Source organism: Sparus aurata, chromosome 17, assembly GCF_900880675.1.
Source record: "Sparus aurata chromosome 17, fSpaAur1.1, whole genome shotgun sequence".
In the NCBI taxonomy this organism is placed as follows: domain Eukaryota; kingdom Metazoa; phylum Chordata; class Actinopteri; order Spariformes; family Sparidae; genus Sparus; species Sparus aurata.
Genome location: NC_044203.1, coordinates 35322665 through 35349412, shown reverse-complemented (window position 1 = coordinate 35349412; position 26748 = coordinate 35322665). Strand labels below are relative to the sequence as shown.

The window sequence follows — 26748 nt, the reverse complement described above, 5'->3', positions numbered from 1 at the left end:
CACACACACACGCACACACACGCACACAGAATCACAAATAAACATGAATAAACACACTTGTATAAATGCACAACCACACACACACGCAGATTCATATAAATATATGTTCTTCCTCTGCAGTGTTAGTCTCATTCTGCACTCTGACATGTACACAAAAAACTGCAATCACCTGCAGGTTCATCGACATGCTGCCCACATCGTGGTTGCGTCCGAAATTCCATACTACACACTACATACTCAATATGTGTACTATCGTTCAACATACTTTTGAGTGAATAACAGTAGTATGCATCTTTTCAGACGCGCTGCTTAGCGCAGAAGTGACGCACTTCCTGCATGTTAGATTGGAGATGCGTAACCGTGGTAACCCGTGTTAACCTCGCCTCTACCGGCAATCTGCAATAACACTCGTGTAAAACGTGTTTTATTTGGCTTTTACTTAAATATAAGGTTTCGCTTATGATAACACACTGTTGTGGTTATAAAGTTATAAAGGTTATAAGCTAACGTTCATTAAACGGCTACCGTTAACGTTAGACGTTACACCAGAGCTGCATTTAAGCTGCACTTGTTGTCCGTTGTGTTGTTGTTGTCGTCACTGCTGCATTGCATTGTGGGATATCTATGCCAGCATAGTGTCCAGTGCTTGCATACTGTAATATTTACCGGAAATAGTACACACCTCACGTACTATTAGGTGCATACTAAGGTTTCGGACAAACAAAAAAATCTCACATACTGTTTTAGCATACTCAATAACATGTTAGTATGGAATTTCGGACGCAGCCAGTATGTGTGTGTGTGTGTGTGTGTGTGTGTGTGTGTGTGTGTGTGTGTGTGTGTGTGTGTGTTTTACCTGGGAAGATGGAGTCGAGGTCGACCGGTGCCTGGTTGGTGTCCACAGTGATCTTAAACTTGGTGGTTTTGGCAGGAGAGGAAGGTACACACACCAACCCCAGAGGAAGACTGAACCTGGACTGGAGAACCCTGGGAACTCCTGACAAAAAGTAAATACGGCAAAATTGAAAAACTACTGTTAGAACAATTTTTCCCCTTTTTGAGTTTTTGTTTTCCACAATTTAGTGCCCTCCATGTTGGAGCCGAGCCACTGAGCTGCCAACGCCTGCAACTGAAGAGCTGCACATCTGCATATGACACTACTGATAAATGCTAGATTTACACCAACAAACATATTATAATTGATTAATTCTTCATTATTTTCACACTATATATCCCCTCCGTTAGCTCTTTTCCAGAACAACAACCTTCAAGTTAATCCCGTTTTCCCTTTTAGTAGCTCCCTTCCACACCAAACTCCCCCTACAGGCGAATCAAACGAGCTCGGCACATCGATTTTAGGGCTTTCTCTCCAAACAGCGGTCCGTTAACATTTGTTAACACAGTCAACACTGCAGATATTCAGATTACATGAGTATCTGAGAGCTACGAGACCGAGAGACTCAACATCAACACCGGGGTTCGGAGGGGTGTTTGCTGAAGAGCCGAAAAGGAAGTTTTGCGAGAAAGCAGGGGGAGAAAAAAAAAAAGAGGGGAGGAGGCGAGTTAAGGCCAACTACAACTATGTCCTGAGCTTAAGCAGTGCTGAGCTTGGCAGAAATCTACACTTAGCTAGAATAACAGAGCGAGGGAAAGGAGTGATGGAGGAAAACGGTTGTTAAGAAGAGATGGAGCGAGGGAACCTGGGGGTGAGGAGGAGAGCTGTAACGACAGGACCGGGAGAGAAAAAAACCTGAGTTGAGCAGAAAAACAAGTGGAAATAAACCAGCGTGAGAGAGACGGACTGAAACAGGAATAATATGAGAAACGACAGCCGCGGTGGGAGGGAGGGACGCTTTAATTACGGAATGTTCCAGGTTATTACAGATAGTAATAATTACCTGCAACTACTGTGCACCTTTTCATTCCAGGCAGGCAATTATTATGTGATTATGTGAATAATTCAATTTGCTTTGAATACATGAACTGTGGCGGAGAGAGAAGAAGGGGAAGAAGGGAAGCCAAGGAAAACAGTCCAAAACTGAGGAGGGAGAAAACAGAAATGAATGAAGTTTTTTTTTTTTTTTTTTACGAAGGACTGTATTTCTACTTTCTTCTCCTCTCCCGTTTAATTCTCACTGACCCGTCGTTACCGGGTGACTGAAGAGATCAGCGGCAAAGTCACATCAACAAACACAACAGAGAGGGTTGAATACACATGTTGTCAGAGTCCACGTGTCGTACGTGGAGAAAAGATTTAAAATCTGTGGAATTCATGAGATTATCTTGTTTTAAAAGTTGTTTTTTTTACTAACTTCTATCTTTGAATTCATGGTAGATTCTGCAACTGATGATAATTTAGTTTATTTGACGTGATTGCTGTAGCAGGTCCGCTCTCGAGTAATTCTATTTAAAAGCTCCACTTATGTCAAACAATTGAGGACAATCAGAGCTGATTCAATTCTCGACTGAACAAACTGATTTCAGGATTTGTTCTGAATTAAAGATATCTCGCTGCAGGGAAGGATTTCATTAGTATTAAGTCATTTTCTCCTTAAATGCAGAGTGTTTATTTCTTTGATTCTCGCTTTCCTGTGTTGCAGGGCAAACACTTTTCTAAGTGCTCATAATTCTCCATGAAGGGAAGATGGAAGTTGTGATTTCCAGGTTCCCAGTCGGACACACCTCGCTAACCCCAGACCTCAAAATCCAAGATGGCTTCACCACACGTCATTTGCACCTCTGTCGTATTTGTGTCCCGCTGAATCAGTCCTACATATTGTCCGACTTCCATCTGCAGACATGTTGCTTCGGTGTTTATACGTGCAAAAAACATCAGTTCCAAATTTTTCATAAAATAACATGAAACAGTGTGAATGCTGAGAGCTGAATCGATTTGGGAAATCTGCTGAACGTGCTGCCGAAAATGCATAAAACTATAAGAATGTTGAAAGAAGGGCGAAAAGCTGTAGATTAAGAAGGCAGGAAGATGTTAAAATGGTGAAAGAAGGCAAAAAAGGTGAACAGTTATAGGCTGAAAGAGCTTAAATAGGTGAAAAAAGGACGATAGGAATGAAAAGCTGTAGGGTAGGAGGGCTGGAAGAGGTTAAAAAGATGAAAAGAATATGAAAATCTGTAGATTAAGAGGGCTGGAGGATGTTAAAAGTGTGAAGAAAAGGTGAAAAGCTGTAGAGTAAGCAGGCTAGAAGAGGTAAAAATGCAAAAAACAGATGTTTTCTAAAATAATTATCATGTTTTTAGTTTTCCTTTAAAGTAGCAAAGAGGCCATTTTGAGGGTTTTTTCATCTTTTTTTTGTCTGTTTACTATATAAAATAACATAAACTTTATACATTTCTGCTGGCCGATTTTTTTCAAGCTTGCACCACAGCGTTTTAAAGTAACTCTGACAATAATCAGAGCGGACATGTGATGTACACAGTGATGGATTGCCTGACTCAAGCAGGTTTCAAGTCGCTCCAAGTTGAATTTCATAACATACTGAAATGAATGAAACCACTGGCTGCCCTCAAAGGAAGGAAAACAGCATTAAAAAAAAAATGTAAAAACACTGCGGTGTGCTTTGGAAAACGGTCAACACTAAAGGTAAAGTATACTGTATACATATGGAGTTAGTGGGATGACTAGACAGACACAGGTATGGCTCTTTAAAAGCCCTTCTTGTGTAAGTGATACTTCCCTCCCACTGCAGATATAAACAGCCAGGCTGAGACAAAATGAACTCCAGTGACACTGAGGACTCTGATCGATCATTAGACGTGTAAATAATCTTAACGTAAGGCCACACCAAGTAGTAAATATTGAAGGAAAAGGGGCATGCATTTTGTAAAACCCGCTACTTTGATTTTTCTGTCGATTGCCGGAGTGTCCGAGATCGGTCACCATCAAAAGGTCGTCAAACAGCGATCAGGAGGAGGAGGGGTCCTGAACTCTAATCCTTCTGAGGGACTCCAGACCCCAAGTTTGGTTTTCAAAATCTATTTTCTAAGGCCACGATTGGCGCTGTACGTTCACACGGGCTGAATCGATGAGATGTGAGGAACTTAACATTAAAACGTGAGACTCTTTTCCTGTGGTGTTAATGATGGATTGGGGAAAAAAGGGAGAGAACAGGAGGGAGGAAGGATCGAAAAAAGGAAGAGTAAAATGGAGAAAGAGGAAGGGAGTGGAGGTCACGTAAGGCTAAAAAAAAAAAAAAAAAAAAAAGGCCAGGGGAAACATTTCTTCAAATTCAGCATCGCCATTTACTAGTCACCACAGTGTGTGTGAGTGTGTGTGGTTGTAAATCTCGTCTTGTTCAACTCCACCTCTGTACATTCCCAGACTGTCGTCACCAGGTTACACCCTCCTCACAGAGATTTACCTGCACAGCCAGCGTGTATTGGTGTGTGTGTGTGTTATTAAATTTCACAAGACAAACATTTCAATAGCGTCACATTCAGCACATCTGTGAGAGTCTTTAGGACGTCCAGACAGATGTATCATGTTTAATATACAATATATATAATACAGCAACAAATGTGACATATATTTTATAAAAAAACAACACATAACTGTATTAAATTATCAGAACTTCTTCTCGTAAATCAACCTGTTCATGCTGTATTAATAAACGTGAAATCCCTGCTGCGCCGACCCAAAACCTGATATGAACCCACAAACCACATCTGCCTAAAATCATTATCCCTCTTCGGTTTTAACTTTATTCTCATTTTATTTTTTCTCCGCTGTATTGTATTACTAACTGTCGCTAAAAGCCACCCTCAGGGATGACTGGATGTTTCATCAAGGAAAGACTGAAGGCTGTAAATACTTTTGTAAAAACTTTAACTAAACTACTATTGAAACTGAGACCGAGAGCTTCAAGTTTCTATTTCTTGAGAGGAAAAGGTGAATAAAAACACTTTGAAATAGTCTGAATTTCAAGTTAATTAGATGAGGTCACAAAAAATATGGTAGGAATGAAAACTTATATCTATAACGTAGAGACGCATTGAGGAAGAACTGAACACAACTCAAAGTAGCGGCGCCAAAATGTTGAATTCTGACATTTGAGGCGTTCAGGTTGTCTGACAGGTTTGTGATTAAGTGAGTGTTCGCACTGCAAAGTGGCTTCACTGGAGTGGAAATGCTGCGACAGGTTCCAGAAAGAAAACAACACACGATCCAGGAAAGCCAGTTAGCCCAATACATGCAGGAGTTCATGAAAGGCTTATACGACGGAGAAAACACTGCTCCTGCTGTAGTTTTACTCCTCTTATGTGACTCATTTTTATGTTTTCTCATCAGCTTGAACAGCACTTAACACTTAACAGTTTCCAACTCGCTCAATTGTGTTCTGTATCTGCTAAAGTCATATCCTGAGTCACGTCACCGAGACGGGAGCCGAGTTTAAATGTCGGATCGCAACTTGTGGCCGTTGCCATGGCGATAAATAAACGTTGCATCACTCGCCTACGTCAAATGTCACAGTTTTAGTCGGTTTGATGACATGAGGGAAGACAGGAAACGGTGGAAAAAGACACAAAGCAGACTGCTGGTGTTTGAGGAGATGTTTCGGGGAGACTGAAGCCAGAGAATGAGTAACTGACTAAACACCAGATCTCCGTTACAGTAAACTGAGGTTACTGTGTTTGTCTGACAAATTCTGCTTTTCATTCACAGCCTGTCTCGAGCTTCAGTCTTCTGTGATCTGCAGTGTGGGATGTGAAGCTGTAAAGGTGTAAATAAAATAAACAAATAAGATTTTTTTATATAATAAGCTGAGTTAGCCTGTTGCCTCATTAGCTGACTGGAACTGGTTTGGACTGCGATAACGGATCACCCAGGATTTACTGCAGAGAACAGAGTTTAGAAACAGAGCAGTAATCGACTGAGACTGAAGACAGCTTCCAAGACTGACGGGGGTCAGAAGATACAGTATGGAGGTGATTTACAGCAGCTCTGATCAGGACTATGCACCCAGCGATGATAAGTTATCGCAGGCTAGGAGAGGAGAGGAAAGGAGAGGAGAGGAGTGAGAGTTTAACATCATTAGTACGTGAAATCATCAGAATATTTTCATAAACTGATCTGTGAATTGAAGATGTACTTCCACCAAAACAGAGGTGATTGCGGGGACACAAGCCAGGACTGTTTTGGTGTGTTTTATGAGATACCAAAAAAAATTAGGTTCCTCTTAGTCCGCTAAAGAGTATTCTGATGTGTACAGTAGTATTTTTCTCTTTAGTAAGGAAAACAGGAGTAAAAATATTTAATTTCTTGACATTATTTATTATTTAAAATCAGCAGAAACTACAGGAGCTATCAGACTATCACTTCTCGCAATGAAAAGTGGTATCATGGGATCATTAATAGACATCAACACTTTGCTGTTGTTGTTGTCGTTTCTTCACACTCTGAATGTTTTCAACTTCAAATTCTGGCCGTATCTCACAAAATACCCCTCCAAGAGTGTGGATGCACCTGAATCCACATCCATATCGTATGACATGTGACCCCAGACTTAACTTCTAATAATTGCCTGCTCCACTGCTGAAGGGGGAAATTAAGCTTTGTCAACTGTTAAACACACTTAAAATCACAATTGAGCTGCTGCTACTTGTTAAAGCTGCCGTACCTCCAGTGTACCGCTGTCTCACTGGAAGCTGATTCCAATTATCAGGAATCTGTGCACGTGTGTGTGTGTGTGTGTGTGTGTGTGTGTGTGTGTGTGTGTGTGTGTGTGTGTGTGTGTGTGTGTGTGTGTGTGTGTGGAAGACAGAGAGAGACCACAGAGTTTATTTGAGTAGAGGACCACTGTACAGGATCAGGTTCTTACCACAGCTGCAGTGATGTCAGCCATGTGTGTGTGTGTGTGTGTGTGTGTGTGTGTGTGTCTATATGTGTACAAACTAAGTGTGTGTGTTGGTCGGCATTGCATGCAATACATACATACACATTCTTCGTGTGCGTGTGTGTCTTTTTATCATTTCCTCTGTGAGACACACGGTCACAGCACGAACAAATCATGCTCATGTGCAGCTGTATTACTGTATTGGTGATTTGCATTAAATGGCCCCACTGAGAGCCAGAAAGTGCAGGTGTGGATTTCTGGATGACTGATAAAAGGATAAATGTTATCGTAGCCGAAGTTCACGTCTGTGTCTTGAAATCTGTCAGTGAGTTGTCGTTTTTTATTACGCAACAATGACGGAGATCTTTTCCTCAACCAGGCCTCGACAACGCTGTAGTGCTGAACAATAGCACACAGCAAAAGTTATCTCATGGTAGTTTAGAGACCCAAGTTTTTCTCTATGAGCATTTGATGAGGAGAAACTGTACAAGAGAAAAACTTCTGATGCCATTTATTTTCAACGCTCTGATTCACTGACAACTTGTAGCTAGGGTTGTCAAAAGTATCGAAACTCAAAAAAGTATCGATACTAAAATGTTGTATCCAGATACGATACTCATTTTCAAAAGTATCGACCTCAGACCTGAAACTTGTTATCATAGTTGCAGTTTCTTTTTGAACAACTGTTTTTTATTATAAATATTTAACGTGTGGTTCTGTTAACTGTTACATGTTGTAACAGAGGTTATTTTTGCATTTTTCTTGTTAATAAAAATATTTCTTTTAAATTTTGGGGTCTTTTTTTATCCTTGTGGTATCGAAAATGGTATCGAGTATCGAATATTTTCCTGAGTATCGGTATCGAGTTGAAAATGTTAGTATCGTGACAACCCTACTTGTAGCAAACAAGTCAAACACAACCTACACTGAACTATTATACTATAGTCTTAATAGCCATGACATTTAATCAACACGGGATGCATTAAGTTGTTGAACACACTTGCAGGAACTTTTTCTTTAGCTTCACATTTAAAATGGAAACAGACGACTCTCACACGGTGTTTCTGAGTGCCGTTATTGTCGATGCCAGTGTCGTAAAGACAGACAGTTTCAGAATAGAAACTAACCAAATACACAGGACAAAACGTCAGTGTATTCATCAATTTAGTCTAAACTGGAGGTGTGAAAGGAGACGGCGATCAGCCTGACTGGATCGTCAGTAAGCTTTCAACCTTTCTGGTGAGATTTTATGCCAGTTGGCAGACATAATATCAAAGTTTATATTGGACTAATCTAAAGACTAAATGTATTGTGCAGTTAATATTAACATCACAATAGTGTTGTCATGACGCTGGAATTTCTGACTTCGAGACAATATCTGATTCTATGTTTGAGACCACAGGAAAAGAGCTTGATTTCTATCTTTATATCGATATTTTTGACATTAATTCATAATGATAACTTAAACCACAAAACGTTTCTATTGGCAATCTGTCAGTGGCGATCCAAAAATGATCAAATGTTTTGTATAGATGACCGTTTCAGTCCTTCAGGCATTTTGCTAAACTTGTAGCGTTAGCATTGTTCGTGCCTCACTGGTACTTAATGTATATATATCACATAACTGCCTACAATCTTTATTTAGACTAGATTTAATCGTCTATATATAAAGATACATACATTGTTCTTATTGTATGTCTAATGTGACTGTGATTTTATACATGTGGGTACCATTATTAAGACGCATGTGAACTGATATGCTTTCTTAAAGAACCCGTTTTGTTGAAGCCTCGATGGAACAAGCGGTGCGGTAAACTTCTCCTTCATGGGCTGCAGTATTCATTCCTTCATCGAGCTCATTAATCTTGAAACCAGCGACGTTCTACACAGCACTCCTGCTGTTATTCATATCCACCAACACCGGCCCCCAAACCCCTCCGCTGGAGTTTTTTTAGTTTTCTGGCTGATACACTGAATAAAAACCTCAAATTGTGGCAGTTTATGTTTCCCAAAAATTGTATTTGGCTGATGAAAAATAGATGCATACGAGCATAATTTGCAATTGAGACTCGGATAAACAAAGTACACGGCTGTAGGAGCGCGCGCGTGTGTGTGTGTGTGTGTGTGTGTGTGTGTGTGTGTGTGTGTGTATATATACTACAGCAGGGCCTCTAAGCCCACTATAGATTACAGGACATCCTATTCTCTATCAGAGCACACAAACTTAGATGGACTAAAACAAACACTGGCTGACGACTAGGAACACCACTGCTGGAATACGTGTGTGTGTGTGTGTGGGTGTGTGTGTGTGTGTGTGTGTGTGTGTGTGTGTGTGTGTGTGTGTCTTTTTCTGCGGTAAAACAAAGTGACTCAAAGCGTTTGTGTGTGTACGTGAAACAGATGATATTTCTGTGTAAACTGCACAGAGTTTAAAAGGATAAAAATGGATATTTACTTATTCCATACAGTAAGGAAGTGTGTGTGTGTGTGTGTGTGTGTGTGTGTGTGTGTGTGTGTGTACAGACTCTTGCCAAGTATCATGTTGCAGGAACATAAACAGTAGGCAGCGGTCTCTTCCTGTATATACAGTAATGTGCGTGTGCTGGAATGCGGATGGAGTCGCTTCGATTATGTGTGTGTTTCTGTGTCAGAGATTATTGAAATGTATGTCCCAAAAATACAGGAAATGTATAAATATAGTATACGTGTGTGTATGTGTTAGTCTTGTGCGTGTGTGTGTGTGTGTGTGTGTGTGTGTGTGTGTGTTTCTACTCGTTCTATTCTATCCAGCACTACAAACCTACAAACACTTACCTTTGGGATTAAGCTCTGCAGAGAAGAAGAGGAGAAGAGTTCAAGGTTAAAAAAGAGAATTTAGACAGATCAAAGACCAGAACAGAAAAGAAAGAGGTATCACTCTTATATAGTTTAATTCACTGCAGACCAGTAGACAAAGCAGCACTGGGAGAACTGGACTCTGCTGTTCGGGGAGAGAGGAGGGGATTCCCTGAGCAAACCTCCGTCTCCCTGCGTATGGATACACACAAACTTTAAAAAACACTCCGCGCTTTGTTTGAGCTTCCCACACACTCGGAAAGTACCGCGGGAGGAGAAAGCAGCCTCCCAAACTGATCTGAAACGATTCACGAATATGATAACATGTCCGAAATCCAAAATGAAATAGCTGCTCGTCAAGCGGTTAGTGTGAAACTTTGTCTGACAGGATCTACAGAAAATTAGCGCTGGATGAAAATTTAAAACAAAGGACAAAATGATAAACTTGTATTGTGATTCTGACACAAGAAATAGACTAAAACTGTGTGTATTAATGATAATGTACTTTAAGTGGAAGAGAGCAAATAAAATCTGATTTCGTCTTCTATCTGCAGGACTGTTAGTCTGCCAAACTAAGCAGCAATGTTTTAAAACGGCGGACAAGTGAGACCGATTTATAAAAATAAGACTTGTGTTGTGAGACTGATTTTTTTCTTCATTCGGGGAAGAGAGAGCATCTCTTATCCCGGCTCCTCGCTGCCAGATTTATCCAGCTGCTCGGGGATTTAAACAGTCAGCCTCATGCTTCTCTAACCTTTAGGCCGCAGCCATGGAAGTCTGGCAGATTAAGCTCTGATTTGATTGGTCGAAGAGGATTTCCTGCGAAGGTGAATGAGAAGCAGATGGCAGGTTGCAGGCCAATGAAGAGGCACTGAGGTGCTGAGTCAGAAGGTTCACGTTATTAAACCCGATGAAAGTCACACTTCCTGACTGCCGTCGCTCTTTCCTGCAATAACTCTCAATCTCTCTCTGTCATGACTCCGTGTTGTTTTTGATTAGCATTTCCTGTCAAGTATATCACATTAACACCGCTAACAACAATTATTAAAATCAGCCTTAACAACTGCCTCCTAAACTCATGAACCTTTGAGGCCAACTTGGTGAATTATTATGCTCCCTACTTTGATTAAAATAGGTTTCTAGGTATTCTGTATTGTTCTTGAAGACATAATAATCTTTACATGGGACAACAGTCAAGACATTTTTAAACTAAGCTGACACATCGGGACTTTTACGGCGGATCCAGCCAACAAATTCTCTTGATAGGTTCATATTTAGCAATATTATCTAACCCTAAAACAAACATTAACTTCTGTCATTACTTTGTCTCGGCCTCTTCTGGCCGCTCTGTGCCGCCAAAGAAAAGAAAAGAAAAAGCAGAACTGGAGGGAGAGAAAATTGTATTGGGATAAAATAGAAATAAAAGGCTGGAACAACACAGAAAGGACAGGAAGGGGAGAAAAAAAGTAACTAAAAAGCATCAATGCTGAGTGAAAGCTCCAGTTAAACGTAAAGGACGTGTCAAATGGAGCAGGAAGGCACTCGCACTCACGGTAGCCGCTGCTGGCCGGCTGCCAGCCAGTGTTCAATCAGCCTTTCCTGTTTCAAAATCTCCCGTAACGGCTGAGAAATTAGACTGACTGAAATGAGTGAAATTCTGGATCCATTAGCCGGCGCGATAGAAAAAAAAAAAAGAAATTCACTTGAATGTTTCATGACTGGAAGCCTTTATTACATCAGTGGTAACCGAGTAGGCTGACAAGGTGTTCTTATGTATGATCGACTACAGAAACACCAAAGTGCTGCGATTAATCTTTACGAATTTTGCAGTAAAGTCCATTTGCAGTGGAGGAATTTGCTTTTTCTGTCACGTTCGACGTCGGAAAACAGCAAACAGTAGAAAGCAGCATTCAGTGACAATGTCAGGATGGTTCTTTTTGAAATTATTTTGCTTCAGTCTCTATATTTTCAACCTCAACGCTGACTGAACATGTGATGGATTGAATCTGCAGCTGAGAAGAGTCGTGGAAGTTACCGACTGAGGCGACAAGCCTTCATTACCCTCATCGCCTTCACCAGAAAAGGTTTGAAAAATGGTACCGGGTGTCATATTTCCATTACTGTCGGCTGGAAATGGAGCTGATACATTTCCAGGCCTACTGCTGATTGCACCCTTTCCCACTACAGACAAAAGCCAGATGTTAGTGGGTGTTAGTGGGCATTTTGTCCAGTGGGAAAGGGGTTTTACAATTTCTTTTTTTAAGCCCCTGCATTTGTTTTCCTGTCTACTACAGGCAATAGGGTGGTGGACTCTCGAACAGCTGGGCCTGGTTTGAGAACCTGCGTCACTGTACTGAAGTGTCCATGAGCCTGTGCGTCCAGGTTCTGCAGGATACTGTGCATTTCATTGCCAATCAATGTACAAATATGAGTGTTATTCGTGAAAAACTGTAGCTCCATTCTTTCAAAGTATTCCTGTATCTAACAATGACAGCTGGATAAAAACGTTCATTTTCAAAACAAACACCTAAACAATCCACATCCATTACTTCAGACACAAAAAAAAAAAAGACAAAAAGATGAGGACTACTTAGACCACATCACAAGATGCATCACCGTCAAACCAGAGAACTTAAAGGGATATTCCGGTGTAAATTTAATCCATGGTCTAAATCATCATGAAACTGTGTTAGACTCCCTCTCCAGAGATCAAGTTAGCAGACCGCTAATTTACGGAGTTTTATCAACCTCAGAAACGACCGCACGACAACAATACACTGCAGTAAATGGATCCAAATATAAACCGCCACCAAAAAGCCACAAATAATGCTCAGAACAGCACCAAACTTCAGCAACAGTACAAATAGGGTCTCAGCACATAGTCCGGGGCATCTAACCTCCGCTAGCTTAGCTGGATTTCTATTGGGAAGCTAAAAACAGATTTCAACTCTCCTCCATCAGCTTCCGGGTCGGGGAAGTCCCGACGCGACGATTACCGAGTGCGGTTAGAAATGCTCAATTCCGTTCTTTTCCCTGTCCGCTCTCGATAATAACTGTTATAAACTGGCAGGTAAGACACATATGAACTTTGATTGCTTTTCCATGGAGTCATAATCATACATTTTCATCCATGAGCCGCGGAACTCTACTGCACTCGGTAATCGACTCGTCGGGACTTCCCGTCAACAGGAAGCTGCTGCAGAAGAGTGGTAAATTTAGTCAGCTTTTCAGTAGAAATCCAGCTAAGCTAGCGGAGGTTAGATGCCCCGGACTATGTGCTGAGACCCTATTTGTACTGTTGCTGAAGTTTGGTGCTGTTCTGAGCATTATTTGTGGCTTTTTGGTGGCGGTTTATATTTGGATCCACTTACTGCAGTGTATTGTTGTCGTGCGGTCGTTTCTGAGGTTGATAAAACTCCGTAAATTAGCGGTCTGCTAACTTGATCTCTCGAGAGGGAGTCTAACACAGTTTCACGGTGTGTTAGACCATGGATTAAACTTACACCGGAATATCCCTTTAACACAAATCCATTATCAACTTGCCAAATGACACTAAAAGTAATTCAATTTGTGGGAAAGTAAATAAATCAAAAACTAAAACCTCTACTGTTACTAAAACTAGACAGAACTGCATTTCAGTGCTGCACAGGCCTCAAAAGTTCTGATTTTCCAACAGAGGAACACGTTATCAAATGCACATTTGCTGACGGATACATAACCATACAAATATTACGTGCCAAGTTTTGTTCATTCGGTACAAATAAATAACAGTTCACTGGGGGGGGGAAGCTAAAATGAGATCCGACTGAAAAATTCATCATCAAAAGCAAATCACTTGTTCCCTGGCCCGTGGCCTAACGTTCCACCAAAATCTGCTCCTCAGTTTTTTGTTATAGCGAACAGGCCTGAGAACACGTTCTTCTTGGCGGAGAACACACCAACAACATCAGCTGGCCTACACACAGTCAGTTTCTGTGCAAATGGATTTCAGACCTAATATTTAAACAAGGAAGGAATCTAAGAAAACACTGCAGCCCTCTTGGAGACGTCGACATGTGGAGATGCTGGTCACTCTGGCAGGCTCATTAAAACAGGAGAAAACAATAAAGACTGCCAACTAGCTGCCTAGGTTTCCACACGAACTGGCTTAGCAACCAAGTGAATCATGGCTGGCCGTGTTTGATGGAAATTATCCGCGCTGTCGCAACTTATCTTTGACTGCTGGGATGAAAATGCCCATTGTGTATGAGCTAACAATGCAACTGTAAATGTCAACTTGACCACTTGATCTCTCTGAAGTGTGTTTTTTTTTGGAGAAGCCCATTGAAAGGGTGTTAGGAAAATCACAGAGGGGCACTAATGAAATTCTTTCTAGATTGTAACGACTGCAGCCTCCGTCGAGCCTCCTTTGAAGGGCTTAAGGAGTCAACAGTCTTCTTAAATGTCAAAGCCTTTGTAGGGCTTAAAGACGGGGCACGGTAGCCACTGGGTGGGATGGTGTTGTGTTGGGCAGGTGGTGTTAAGGTGTAATCATCACCCCTGGGTGGGTGCAGAGAATGAAAGAAAAGAGATGGAGACAAAGTGATGCATTCTTCCCATACCGGGAGAGCATTTAGAGGATGAGAGGAGGCGAGGCATTAATGGAGATTAGCGCTGCAGGAACACACAAACCACAGCGTTACAAACCGCACACACTCGTCTGCACACACGCTCTTAAGATGACCACTTTGCTGCTTACCACCAGAGCTTACAGCTGACGGGGCTCCACATGATGGTTGCATCACTGCAGAGTGTCTTAGCGGGAAAACAGAAATTAATGAGAAGCTAATTTCCATTTTTTTTAACCACAGGGGGCGAAATCAGTCCATTTAAAAGGAAATTTACCACAAGCAAAGGTCAGAACATCAGTGTCATATAAAACTTTTTATTTTCCGTGCCTTATTTTGGATTCGAGGAGGCGATCGCTCAAAGGAGTCGGCTTCAGATTAACTTTTGAAATTCATCACGGTCTTGAACATGAGATTTACAAAAGGTCTGTTCATTATTGATTAGAAGTTCTGTTTTCTGTTATTCGCTCTGTACTTATTCTCTTTTAAGAGCACGCCCACGTAAAATTATTTTTCTCTGACTCACTTTTTTTCTCCAACTGTTGTTCTTTCTTTCCTGTGTGTTTATCTTTAATTTGATTGGCTGATTGGCTTCACATGAGATGATTTACAACTCAGGCAAACAGGTGGAAGCATCTAGGCATTGATATCATCACATTTAACTTTTGATCTGTGTTGTGTAGTAATTTAGCTTTAATCAGAATTTGTTTTTCAAGCTTAAATTTGCTGGCTTATCAACAACAGTCAACAACGTGCAATTTCTCACACATAATAAAACCAAATGTTGAAGTTTGACCCTGCTGCTGGATCAGACGATACTAGCAGAGCCCGGTCAGCGTTGACTTTCAGTAGCCATTTTTACACAGTGACGACGCATTATCTCCGCAGCGTTGGTTCGCCAATTCTCCGCCGATGGTGATTCACACAGTGCGAAGCATCTCCGCCTTAAAGACGAACCGCTGTGTAATTCACACAGAAAGCCGGCGCTGCGGCTCCTAAAGAGGCGTGACGGTACACGTCATGATGATGACGTCGGTGTTTTTTCAAGGTGTTTCCCGGTGTCCCCCCTGTCAATCTAAACCCGAAGACAGTTTCTACTCATATGGATGTTGTTATAATGTTTAGTGATTGAGATCCTGACCCACCAAACATCCTGGAAAGTGACAAGTTAGGTTTTTTAAACTGGAAGCTGTCTGACCCCATTACTTGCGGGGACGGAGGTTTTTTTCCGGGGGAAAGTTCACTGAAGTCTCAGTGTGGAGGGCTGACGGTCATGGTGATTTATTTCCATAAAAAACACTGTTTTTCGGGCAGAAATGTGACAAAGAGTGGGTCGGACAGGCGGGAGGACAGACAGGAGGACGCTTCTCCACGTAGCTGTGGTATTTTTTTCCTCGTATAAGTTGCCAAAGACAGTTACAGTTACTACATTACTTTTGTTTGGTCCTGTAACGTTGCTTTGTGGGACATTTCTCTGTGCTTAGTCGAGTGAAGGACCTGTGTAGTTATCAAACTCTACGATTGACACACCCTCGATAAGCAAAGATGGCTTATCCGTTTACACAGGTTCGGTTTACCAATAATACAGTCCTGATATTACCTCCAGAGGTGGATCAGCGCCGGAGCGAAATTTCACCCCTTGCACATCTGAAACTTTCACACAGAGGAGGAGGCAGAGAATTGGCGCAGGATCCCCGCATGCAAACATATCCTCCGTGTTACGTCACATTCTGAGATCGACACTTCTCCACTGGCAGGACGGCGGCGAGCGGAACAAGCTACTGCTAACATGAGTTGTTCATAAACCTTCTTTTTAGTAAACTCTGTGTACACAAACAATGTTCTCAATGCTCGTGTTCATGTGTAGAGACCCTGGTGATACTACGAGTGTTTTAGTGTTTTAAAAATAGAGATTTTGATGCTAACGCTAAGTTGCCCGTAGCACTCTCATTGAAAATGAGAAATGAATATACGGTAAATCTTAAAAGAGCCTCTTTCATCGTAATTATGCTTTTACACGAACGTTTGACTCATATACATTCACAAAAAAAGCCTAGGTTGCATTTTGGCGAGCGTTTCACTTTAAGGCCTCGCCATTCCTCCTTTCTCTCCACCTTTCCTATCTTTCCTATAATAATTCACCTCCTTCCTCTCATTCAACTCCTTGCCTGCCTCAGCTGTGTGCTCTTTTTTCCATCCTTGCGTGCCTGTTCTTCCTCTAACTTCCAGTTCTACCTTGAGTCCAACACAGGATCAGCCCCCCTACATACTCTACCCCAGCTGCTTGGCTTCCAAGGCCCATTGACATGCTCCTTATTCTCAGCTATTTTTAGCACCACAATAAAGCCAAACAAAAAAGAAACACTTCCCAATATTTCCAGACATTTCACATTAAATGTGCTTCTGGGGAGGGGAAACGGTTCCACCGACAGAGGCCTGCCAAAGCAAATGTAATCCAAGGGAAACAATAGCATGAAAACAAGGATTTTTTTCATGAGCCGCTCTTTTGAGCGAATGCTAAAATCTGTATTTCTTTTTTTTTTTTTGAGAGACGTCTGTGACATTTGAAATACAGAGTGGTTTTGTTGGTTTGCAGGGGAAAGTAATATCTTCCAGAAAATATTGCAGGGCCTGGAAACAGATGCCTGGAGTGAGCAGGGGGATGAACCGGGCTTGTCTGGAAAGAGCCCAGATGTCCTTACGTCAAGTGAGCGCTGTGTTAGCAGCTGGGAATCAGCAAAGTTGCAGAAAAACTGGACGAGATGTTACACTTCAGACTGCAGCTTAAGTTATAATGAAACTTACATCAATGCTAATACTGTGACAGAAAGTCTGGGGTTTAACTGAAAGACATGGCTTTGAATTGTAGATCTTTGGCCAGCTATAAACACTGTATCTGTCTGGAACAGAGCATCAGTCAAGACAAATAAAAGGTGACAAGTCTGATTGAATTATTCCGTCTTAGACAGGAACTAACTGCTACCTCGACCAATGTTTCTGGAAAATCCAGCTGTCAGGATGTTTTATTCTGTCAAAATAAAAGTTTTGATTGGAACTCAGCTCGCACACATGGAAACCGGCATGAAGCTTGTGTGTGTGTTAAGTGTTTACCTGTGGGTGAGCTGTAGGACACGGTGACGTCTCCGGTCAGGTCAGCAGGGGGGTAACGGCCGTTGAGGAAAGCTGAAAACGCCACAACAGTGGACGAACCAATACCTGAAGGGAAAGGACAAACACGCGTTTACTTTAAGGTGGAAATAAAAACATCATTGTTAAGAGTCTGTTCCACGAGAAGGTGAAATATCTCAGTGAACGTTTCTGTCAGCAGTCTGAAAAGCAAGGAGAAATATTAATAACTACAGCAATAACAGAGAGAATGTCTGAAGTCTTCGTCTTTTGAACCAAGTTAAACAAAAATCACTTAGTCAGCATTCGAAGTAAAATCATGAATGGTTCTCCTTTACCACGTTTCCTTTGAGTGTAGCAATCTTTGATGTATGTGTCTGACGCATGATATCAAAAAAGCTACCTACTTGTTTTTTCTACACATATTTTTGACACATCAGATATGTGACCAAACTCTCTGGCTGGAGGTAAATCAGAGACGTTTCTGTTCATGATAGGAAACTTAACCCCACCATGTTAACCGAAATGTGTTGTCGATACCAAAGATTATTGCAAATAGTGAACTTCTGTAAGCTGGTAAGTGAGCATATATGTAGCACTTTCGCAGATAAAGATTATGGATGGATTTTGGCGAGGTGATATTTGGCTGCTTGTCTTTGACTTTGCCTTCAATTCTTGAATGAAAGATACATTTTGTAGAGAAACAAACTTAAAACAAGAAGTTGTGATATTCGTACAGTGACCGAGTGAGTGCATTAGGAAACACAAAAACAACACCCAGCTTTAATCAAGATGACATTAAAACTGCATTCTAGGTCAGAAATGATGTTAAAGGCAGCTGGAAAAACAAAAATATCAAATAAAAAAGGAAATTCCTGTCCAGAAAAATGGTGTGAACCAGCTGAGAATCTGTAGAGTAAGGTCATGTTCCATGGTTGGATGTGTAAACACCAACATTTTTTTGAGCTCTAAAAAGTTTGACAAAAATAAACTTATTAAGGGTTATAACAACTTCGTGTCATAATTTAAACCTCTTCCACAAGATCCTGCATTACAAATAGGGCTGCAACTAACGACTATTTTAATAGTCGACTAGTCACCAACTACTGAAACGATTAGTCGACTTATCGGATAATTATTAAATTTTTCTTAAATTTAGCATGAGGTTGCTTTAATCATGTGGCAAATGATAATAAACACGAGAAAGATGGGTACTTCAGTGAAAAATGCATCTTTTATTCAACTTTGCAACATTAGGCACAGTGCTCAGTCAGTATAGACATAAATCCATAAATAAATAAACCTCTGTCCATTTTTTAAGGACAGGTAAATGTGTTTTATAAAAAATAAATCAGTCAGACTCCGTTTCGTTCAACTGTCCGACGTGCTTTCTCTTTAAATGTTCGTGCATCACCGAGGTGCTGCCGTGATATGCAAGGACTGCTTTGCAAACCTTGCAAGTAATCTTTTTATCCGCCGTATCCAGGCTAAAATGCTCCCAAACTTTAGAAGTTCTGGTACGCGTAGGTGCTGTGTAGGACGCCGCCATTCCTGTATACGTTACCGCTCGGCAGAGACACTATTGTGCATGTGCGACTCTCGGCAGAGATTGTAATGAAGTGAGATGCCTCACTCTGTTGGAAAAACACGTCTGGCGACAATAGTCGACAATGGAATTCATTGTCGACTATTTCTATTATTGATTTTTGTCGACAACGCCGACGAATCGTTGCAGCCCTAATTACAAACTGAAGGTGTAAAGTTCGAAATGCATTTCGGAGGCAGGAAGGGTCTAATGAAATTGAGTTGCATTATGGGAAGTGTAGGATCCGCTGTTCAGAAGCCTGAGCTATTGACCCATTGGCCCCTCAGATTTAGATAATTCAACAGGTCTTCTTAGAGTCGTCCAGCTCGATGGAACAGCAACACTAAATCACTCCTTCAAGCAATTCTCGTTATGTTAATGTAATTTTTCAAATGAAGGTTTCAGACGTCGGGAACCAGAATTTCCAGGTTTAGTCTGGTTCAGGAAAAGATGTTAAATAATTGGATAAGGAAACAAGGCAGCCAACGAAGCCCACAAACTTAACGAATCAGCGAGTTTCTTGGTTTTTTTTTTTTTAGGTGCGGACAGGACAGGATACGGCCAACCCAATGCTAACCAGACCCCTTACTGTACACACACACACACACACACGCACACACGCACACACACACACACACACACACACACACAAACACACACACAGAAGTATGCTTACGTTAAATATCTCCAGGCAAGGTGAGGACAGAGGATTAACAACACTAACCAGAACTCAAAGCGCGTACACACACACACGCGGCACTTTAATTATACCGTACGTAGCTTGGCAGAGGGGTGATGACTTGTAGCTTCCCCGTCAAATACCCCAAAACCAACAGAGAGAGAGAGAGAGAGACAGAGCAAACAAGCTGTAGAGGAAAAGCAGGGATCAAATACAGACGGAGAGGAAAGGATATATTACAGCTAATGGCTTCATGCAGTCACACACACACACACACACACACACACACAGGGTTGTGGGGTGGTGTAATGGGCCATGATGTTCCTGAGCTCGGCCTGTCACAGGTGACTGCATCCCGAGTATGTGTGTGTGTGCGTGTGTGTCCAAAGGAAAGAGTGTGTGTGCGATGATGACTAAAAGCGAGGTGGATGTGTGTGTATTTGAAAATATTTGTTTCTGACCGTGTACAACATTTAGTTTTTCTAAACGTATTTATTAAAACAGCGGAGGACCTCAGTGACCTTCATCACACACACACACACACACACACACACACACACACACACACACACACACACACACACACACACACACACACACACACACACACACACACACACACACACACACTCATAAAGCCTCTCGAGTTGAGGACAGGCGGTGCAGGAGGAGGCGAGATGGATGAGAGGACATGAAAGGAGAGACGACGACACCTCCCCTCCCACGGACAGAAGACTAGATAAACGATAAAAAGCAGACAGAGACTTTCTCCACACTCTGTCAGACGCCCTGACAGCGTGACCTCCTTCTCTCCCTTCTTTTCTTCCTTCCTTCTCCTTCGTAATCATCCCTTCATCACGTCCCTTCTCCCCAAACCTCCTTGTAAGCATCTCCTCTTTATTCCTCCTTCTATTATATCAGTGAAGCTCGACAGTCTAAGGACCAGGAGTGGAATCAGTGCTGAGCGTCATTTTCTGAATACATACATTTTGGATTTTGATCACATAAAGGACTAGTTCAACATTTTGGGAAGGACAACATGAGGTTATCATTTGATTTGACAAGTCTAGCTGAGTATTAAGATGCAGGAAGAAAAAGCTGTTCAAGCTTCATCCAGAGGGTAAAAAAAATGCCTACCAGCATCTTTAAAGCGCTTCAACTATTACTCTCCACGTGCAGCAAGTCACTGCTCCCACAAAGAAATAGTTCCAGTGCAGAATTCCCAAAATACAAAACCAAAATCTGTCCTGGCACAGTGGCAGATCTAACAGATATTCATTGCAGGCAGTCGCGTTGTATCTCTGTAGCATCGTTTTCATTTCGGGAGTAGAAGTCACTTAAGTGTTTTGCCAACAAGCACACTGGAATGCATGTTTAGCAGCTCGGCTCAGATGTGGTAACGGATTCTTTGCGGCTTTACTTTAGTTTATTTATTTGACATGAACCTAACGGTAACATTTATGCTGCAACATGCAATCATGCACAGACTCCCAGATGCACTGTGTTTATAGCAAGATGCTAATTTACAACACCTGCCGGCGGGGGAGGCCTTTATAAACGTTAGAGATAGAAAAGAGAAGCAGAGAGAAAAAGAAAATACACGACAGCTGAATAAAAATGAAAAAAATGTACCTAATTATCATACTCGACCTCTCCTCCATGATTCCGTCTTTCCTGCCTCATCTTCCCTCTCCTGTGTTCTGGGATTTGACCGTTTATCAGCCCGGCCCATATGGAATCCAGTAACGAGCAGTTTTCCAGGTATTGGAATCAGTTTTTTTATCAGTGTTAAAATGTGTTTGCAGCCGCCAATCACTGTCCTCCAGTCTAAAGCCGCTCCGGTGAGGGAGCACAGCTGTGTTTTGAAGGTCGGCAGTATATATTTCAAAATCGGTATGAGAACGGGCCTCGAAACGAAACAGTACATCGCTCAATCTCTTATGTGTTCTCTCAGTTTCTTCACTTTCTTCCTCCTCCATCCTTTCTCCTCTCCTGCTTTCCTAAATCTTTCCTCCTTCCACCTTCCTCCTCTCTCCATGCCTGTCATGCTGTCTGTCAACAGAAGGCTTTTAACCCATGTGACCTGAAGGTCAGCCTGGTCAGACTGGTTTAAGTGCTTTAAGTGTTCCCAGTCCCATTAAGACCAACAAACAACACCAAAGAAAGACACAAAGTAATCCCCCCCTCCTCTCTCTTTCTCTTTCCTCGCTCTCTATCCATCTCTGTCTCTTTTCTCTCCGGCTTGTCATCACATATTCAGGCACATCTGGAGAGCTTGGGGGGCTGCCGCGGGCGCCGACCCGGTGAGCTCCAGGTAACGTGTCCGTCTGCTTGACCTGGAGGTCCGACCCGGTGAGACTGTTCAGACTGGTCCCAGCGTTCTCAGGCACATTAACCCATTAACACCACCGCCAACGAAAACAAACTCCACAAAGGAGTCTGAAATCCCCTACACCCACTTCACTACCTCCTTTTTTTTTCCTCCTCCTCTTTCCCGACTTCTCTCCATCTCTACCTTTCTCGCTCTCATCGGTTCTGTTTGTCTAACTTTCTCACCTTTTCATTGCTTCTACACCTTCTTTATCCCCACGTTTATCCCTCTATTTCTACTGCAGTTTCCCTTTTCTACCTAAATCTGCTTGACATTTATCAACGTCTTCACAGTTTTGTCCTGTTACTCCCTTTCTCTCCATCACACTCAGTGGGAGTTCACTTCTATGGGAGTTTATATACAAAATTTCACAATCCATTGTTACTTTTTGTATTTGGAGGATATAAAAGTATATCCAAAAGGCGGCAGATGAGGGTTAAGTCTTTCCAAAATATTTCTAAGTGCTATAAAGTTGGCAACTGGACTTGTTTCAGTTAAATAACAACTCCTTGTTTCCAGTTGCCTACGATATAGCAATAAGATTTACCTTCACCTGGATGACTGAGCACCTTCATCGACATGTTGCCAGAATATCCTCCATAATTTGGGGATTACAGAAAGACAATGTGATTGTGGCGTCAGGGTGGATGGCAAATGCAGATCCGTTCTAATAGATTCTCTTTGAAAAAAATTGTTAGTGTTGTTGGTTCTGAGGTCCACAACTCCAGGGTTTAATACACTGCAAAGACTCTCTTTGTCTATTTTATAGACCCCAAAACAAATATATCAAACTGACAGATACCAGAAATAGATGCTGCAAGACAAGTTTCTTCAAATTTACTGCAATTTACTACTTTTTTAAGTTACAACACATTCAGCACGAGCATTTCCTTGAACAGACATTACTTCAACGCAAAAATAATGCTTTAAAGATTTTACTTAAGTAAGTATAAAGGCACAAACATTCTCCTTCCTCTCCACTTTGTTCCCTCTTTCTACTTTCACGTCTTTTTCTGACCTCATAATGGACTTTTAAAGTGTCATTTAAATATTGGAGGACACGAGCAGAGTTATCAAAAATGTAGTCTAAAAAGTTAACCAGAGAAAAGTTGTTAACTCTTTTTCTCTCAGTGTGTGTGTGTGTGTGTGTGTGTGTGTGTGTGTGTGTGTGTGTGTGTGTGTGTGTGTGTGTGTTATCCTCAGGTTATGGTACTTGACAGCTCAGGTTGAGAGGTCAAGAGGGGTGGAGATGGGGATCAATACCACACATGGAGACGGAGAAGAGGCATGTGTGTGTGTGTGTGTGTGTGTGTGTGAATGATGTGTGTGTGTGTGTGTGTGTGTGTGTGTGTGTGTGTGTGTGTGGCTGCCCTTTCTTCGCCATGTGCAAATAATATAAAAAGGAAAACATCGGGAGTAAAACCAATGTGGAGGGTAAATTTGTTCAGAGGCATTCCCGGCCTGCTACTGCTTCACCTGTGCGTGTGTGTGTGTGTGTGTGTGTGTGTGATCACACATCTCGTGACATCCAGAGGCAAACGAGGGAATCTGAGGTGACCATCGGTGTGGTGTTAAACGCTGACCTCTGACCTCTACGGGTCAGGATCGGGTCGGATCGCTGTTGAGGGTCTGATCTTAAACACAACGAACCCGATCTTTGAGCAGAGATAAAAATGTCCGACATACAAAATCTTACTTTCAAAACTCACTTATGAAAATCAAGACAAGCTTTGGTCTCTGCACTGGTTTAGATTAGAGCTGATTAGATGAGGATGATGATGGTTTGGCAAAATAAACTCAAAGAATTAAGAGCAGACCAATTCACAAAAACTGTGTAAATCCAATCCACAGACATTTATTTCTTAGCTATGAGTCAGCCTTTAACTGTACTAAGGATGCACAGATGTGGCCAATAAGCTGTCAGTATGATAAGGAGAAGGAGACGGAGAAGAAGAAGACGGAGAAGAAGGAAGAAAATCTTACATTTTCATCCTCTGCAAAATGTTTGAAGTTTGCAAAAATGTAAATAATCAGAAATTATTCCTATCAGTTTTTTGATTCTCGACACGGAACTTGCAAAGTGGAGGAGAGAATGTAAGAGTTGGTTTACAGAAAGAAGAAAAGGATGAGTTGTGAGAAGAAAGTTAGTAGAGGAAACAGAGGGTGTGGAGAAGGAAAAGAAAGAGGGAAATAGAGGAAAGACGAGCAGCGAGAGAGGGAAGAAATAAAGACATCAGGGGGACAGGATGACAAATGAAGGAGAGGAAGCAGAGAAAGGAAGAGAGGAAGAAGGAAAGCGAGAGTAGGAAAGAGAGAGAGAGAACAAAGGAGGCTCTGTGTGGTGAACAGGGGATTGAGTCGCCATCTGAGACGAATAAAAACTGGAATAACAATAAAAGTCAGAAGGCGCTACCTCCCCTCCTCTTCCTCACACAACCGACCCCCCTCACACACACACAACCACTTTTATCGTCCTTTTGTTTTGTGTCAAACCTCACAGAGGAAGCTTGGAAAATAAACTCGAGTTGACATTCACACTTTCTACTGAGCAAACACACACGATCATCACGCAGAGACAAGTGTAGGACGCATACTGAGCCACACAATCAAAGACATCTGCAGCCGAAGGACAAAAAAACTATTCAGTTCCAAGAGAGATGGATCTTATAAAAGCGAAGTAGTTTGTTGTGTGAAGCGACATCAGTGTGTGAGCAGGTGAGAGAGCCAGAGAGAGAGAGAAGGAGCGATGATGAGAAACAGACAGCGGAGGTGTCGCAGCAGCAGCAGCACTGTTGTTGTTATTGGTGTTGCTACAATAGTGCTTCTCTAAAATCGCTGCCACATTTTTCCCATAACAGGCGTCAACTTTGTCACGGCTACTTGTGTCTGTTCCTTTTTATTTTGGTTTTGTTTACGCAAATAAAAAAAAAAAAAAAGGAGGTTCAAGTGAGTCATCAGTGACATCAGAGTGGAAAAAAAAAAAAGATGAAGCAGAAACAGACGCAAACGAGATGCTGGACTGTACATGAACACCAGACAACAATGGGCGTTTTTAAGAATTTGACATATTACTACAATTTATTTCAGTCTTCTTTCTTCAGGTTTCACACATACACGTCTAAATGAAGGAGATGTATTTATGTAGTCCTACACCACTGGCCTTGATTGTTTTTACTGATTAATACAAACAGTGAATCCAAACTAACCTTCAAAAAACACCTCAAGAAGGAAAACTAACAATTCCCAAATTCTGTGAGGTAAAATCACTGTTTGTATGAAAGAAGGCTGGTGGATTTGGACAGTGGACAGTCTAACCTCCGCTAGCTTAGCTGGATTTCTATTGTGAAGCTAAAAACAGAGTTCAACTCTCCTCCATCAGCTTCCGGGTCGGGGAAGTCCCGACGCGACGATTACCGAGTGCGGTTAGAAATGCTCAATTCCGTTCTTTTCCCTGTCCGCTCTCGATAATAACTGTTATAAACTGGCAGGTAAGACACATATGAACTTTGATTGCTTTTCCATGGAGTCATAATCATACATTTTCATCCATGAGCTGCGGAACTCTACTGCACTCGGTAATCGACTCGTCGGGACTTCCCGTCAACAGGAAGCTGCTGCAGAAGAGTGGTAAATTTAGTCAGCTTTTCAGTAGAAATCCAGCTAAGCTAGCGGAGGTTAGATGCCCCGGACTATGTGCTGAGACCCTATTTGTACTGTTGCTGAAGTTTGGTGCTGTTCTGAGCATTATTTGTGGCTTTTTGGTGGCGGTTTATATTTGGATCCATTTACTGCAGTGTATTGTTGTCGTGCGCTCGTTTCTGAGGTTGATAAAACTCCGTAAATTAGCGGTCTGCTAACTTGATCTCTCGAGAGGGAGTCTAACACAGTTTCACGGTGTGTTAGACCATGGATTAAACTTACATCGGAATATCCCTTTAAGTTTAGATTGTGGCCGCTCAGAACAACTATAAATACTTTGGGTGCAGCAGAACCAGTCGATGCAGAAGCAAACTGCGGTTGCTTGGAGAAGCGAGTCATTTAAGACTTTTTATTTCTTTACTTAAAACATCCTGTACAGGTGCATCAATCTAATCCACATTTCTCTGCCTTTTCCTGGCACTACAAGATGACGTCCCCGTTCTAAATCTCACCTTCAAAGCCACGATTGCCTTGATTTGTTGTTCCAGACAGAAACAGTCATCAAAGACAGCAGAACTACTTGAACTGTTCCAGAGGTCTGGAAACCAGCTCTGTATTTGCACCTGAACAGTAAAACATTTATATTAATGAAACATTTCCTGGTAATGGAAGTCATTTTTTTGAACTGTTTTGTATTTTTATTGGTCCTTAATTTACATCTGCGTACATGCTGTACTTACATACACTTAATACCAGGCAGGATTCCATCTACAGCTCGGCCGTTTCCCCTGCAATCCATAAAGCGGGGTGCGATTTTCTGGACAAAATCACAGAGTAAACTGAGTGTGTGACTGGGATCCAGCTGCTCTCAGCCAAGTCCCGGCGTTCAGTTAAACTCACCGAGCCTCCATTAATTTATTTACTCCTAATTTTTCCAGGACTGTAACGGATGTGAAAGACTCGGTTTGGAGCCGAATCTGACTGCTAAAGGTCGGACACGGTGGTCCTGCTGCTTCTGGGAACAAATGCCAGGCCATACGGGGCCAAAGCAGGCC

General features: G+C 41.9%; 1 protein-coding gene across 2 annotated transcripts in view; it reads right to left on the bottom strand.

Annotated features, from left to right (window-relative positions):
* Positions 1–26748, bottom strand: part of bbs9 (Bardet-Biedl syndrome 9) — a 177929-nt gene that overhangs the window by 115242 nt on the left and 35939 nt on the right. Inside the window, exons 14-16 of one of the 2 annotated variants that reach the window (XM_030395059.1) lie at positions 17405–17509; positions 9666–9680; positions 857–997 (exon numbers count right to left, since the gene is read on the bottom strand). In XM_030395059.1, coding sequence (XP_030250919.1) covers positions 857–997; positions 9666–9680; positions 17405–17509 — 261 coding nt within the window. The remainder of the gene's footprint in view (positions 1–856; positions 998–9665; positions 9681–17404; positions 17510–26748) is intronic. The other variant, XM_030395060.1, reaches the window with a different exon arrangement.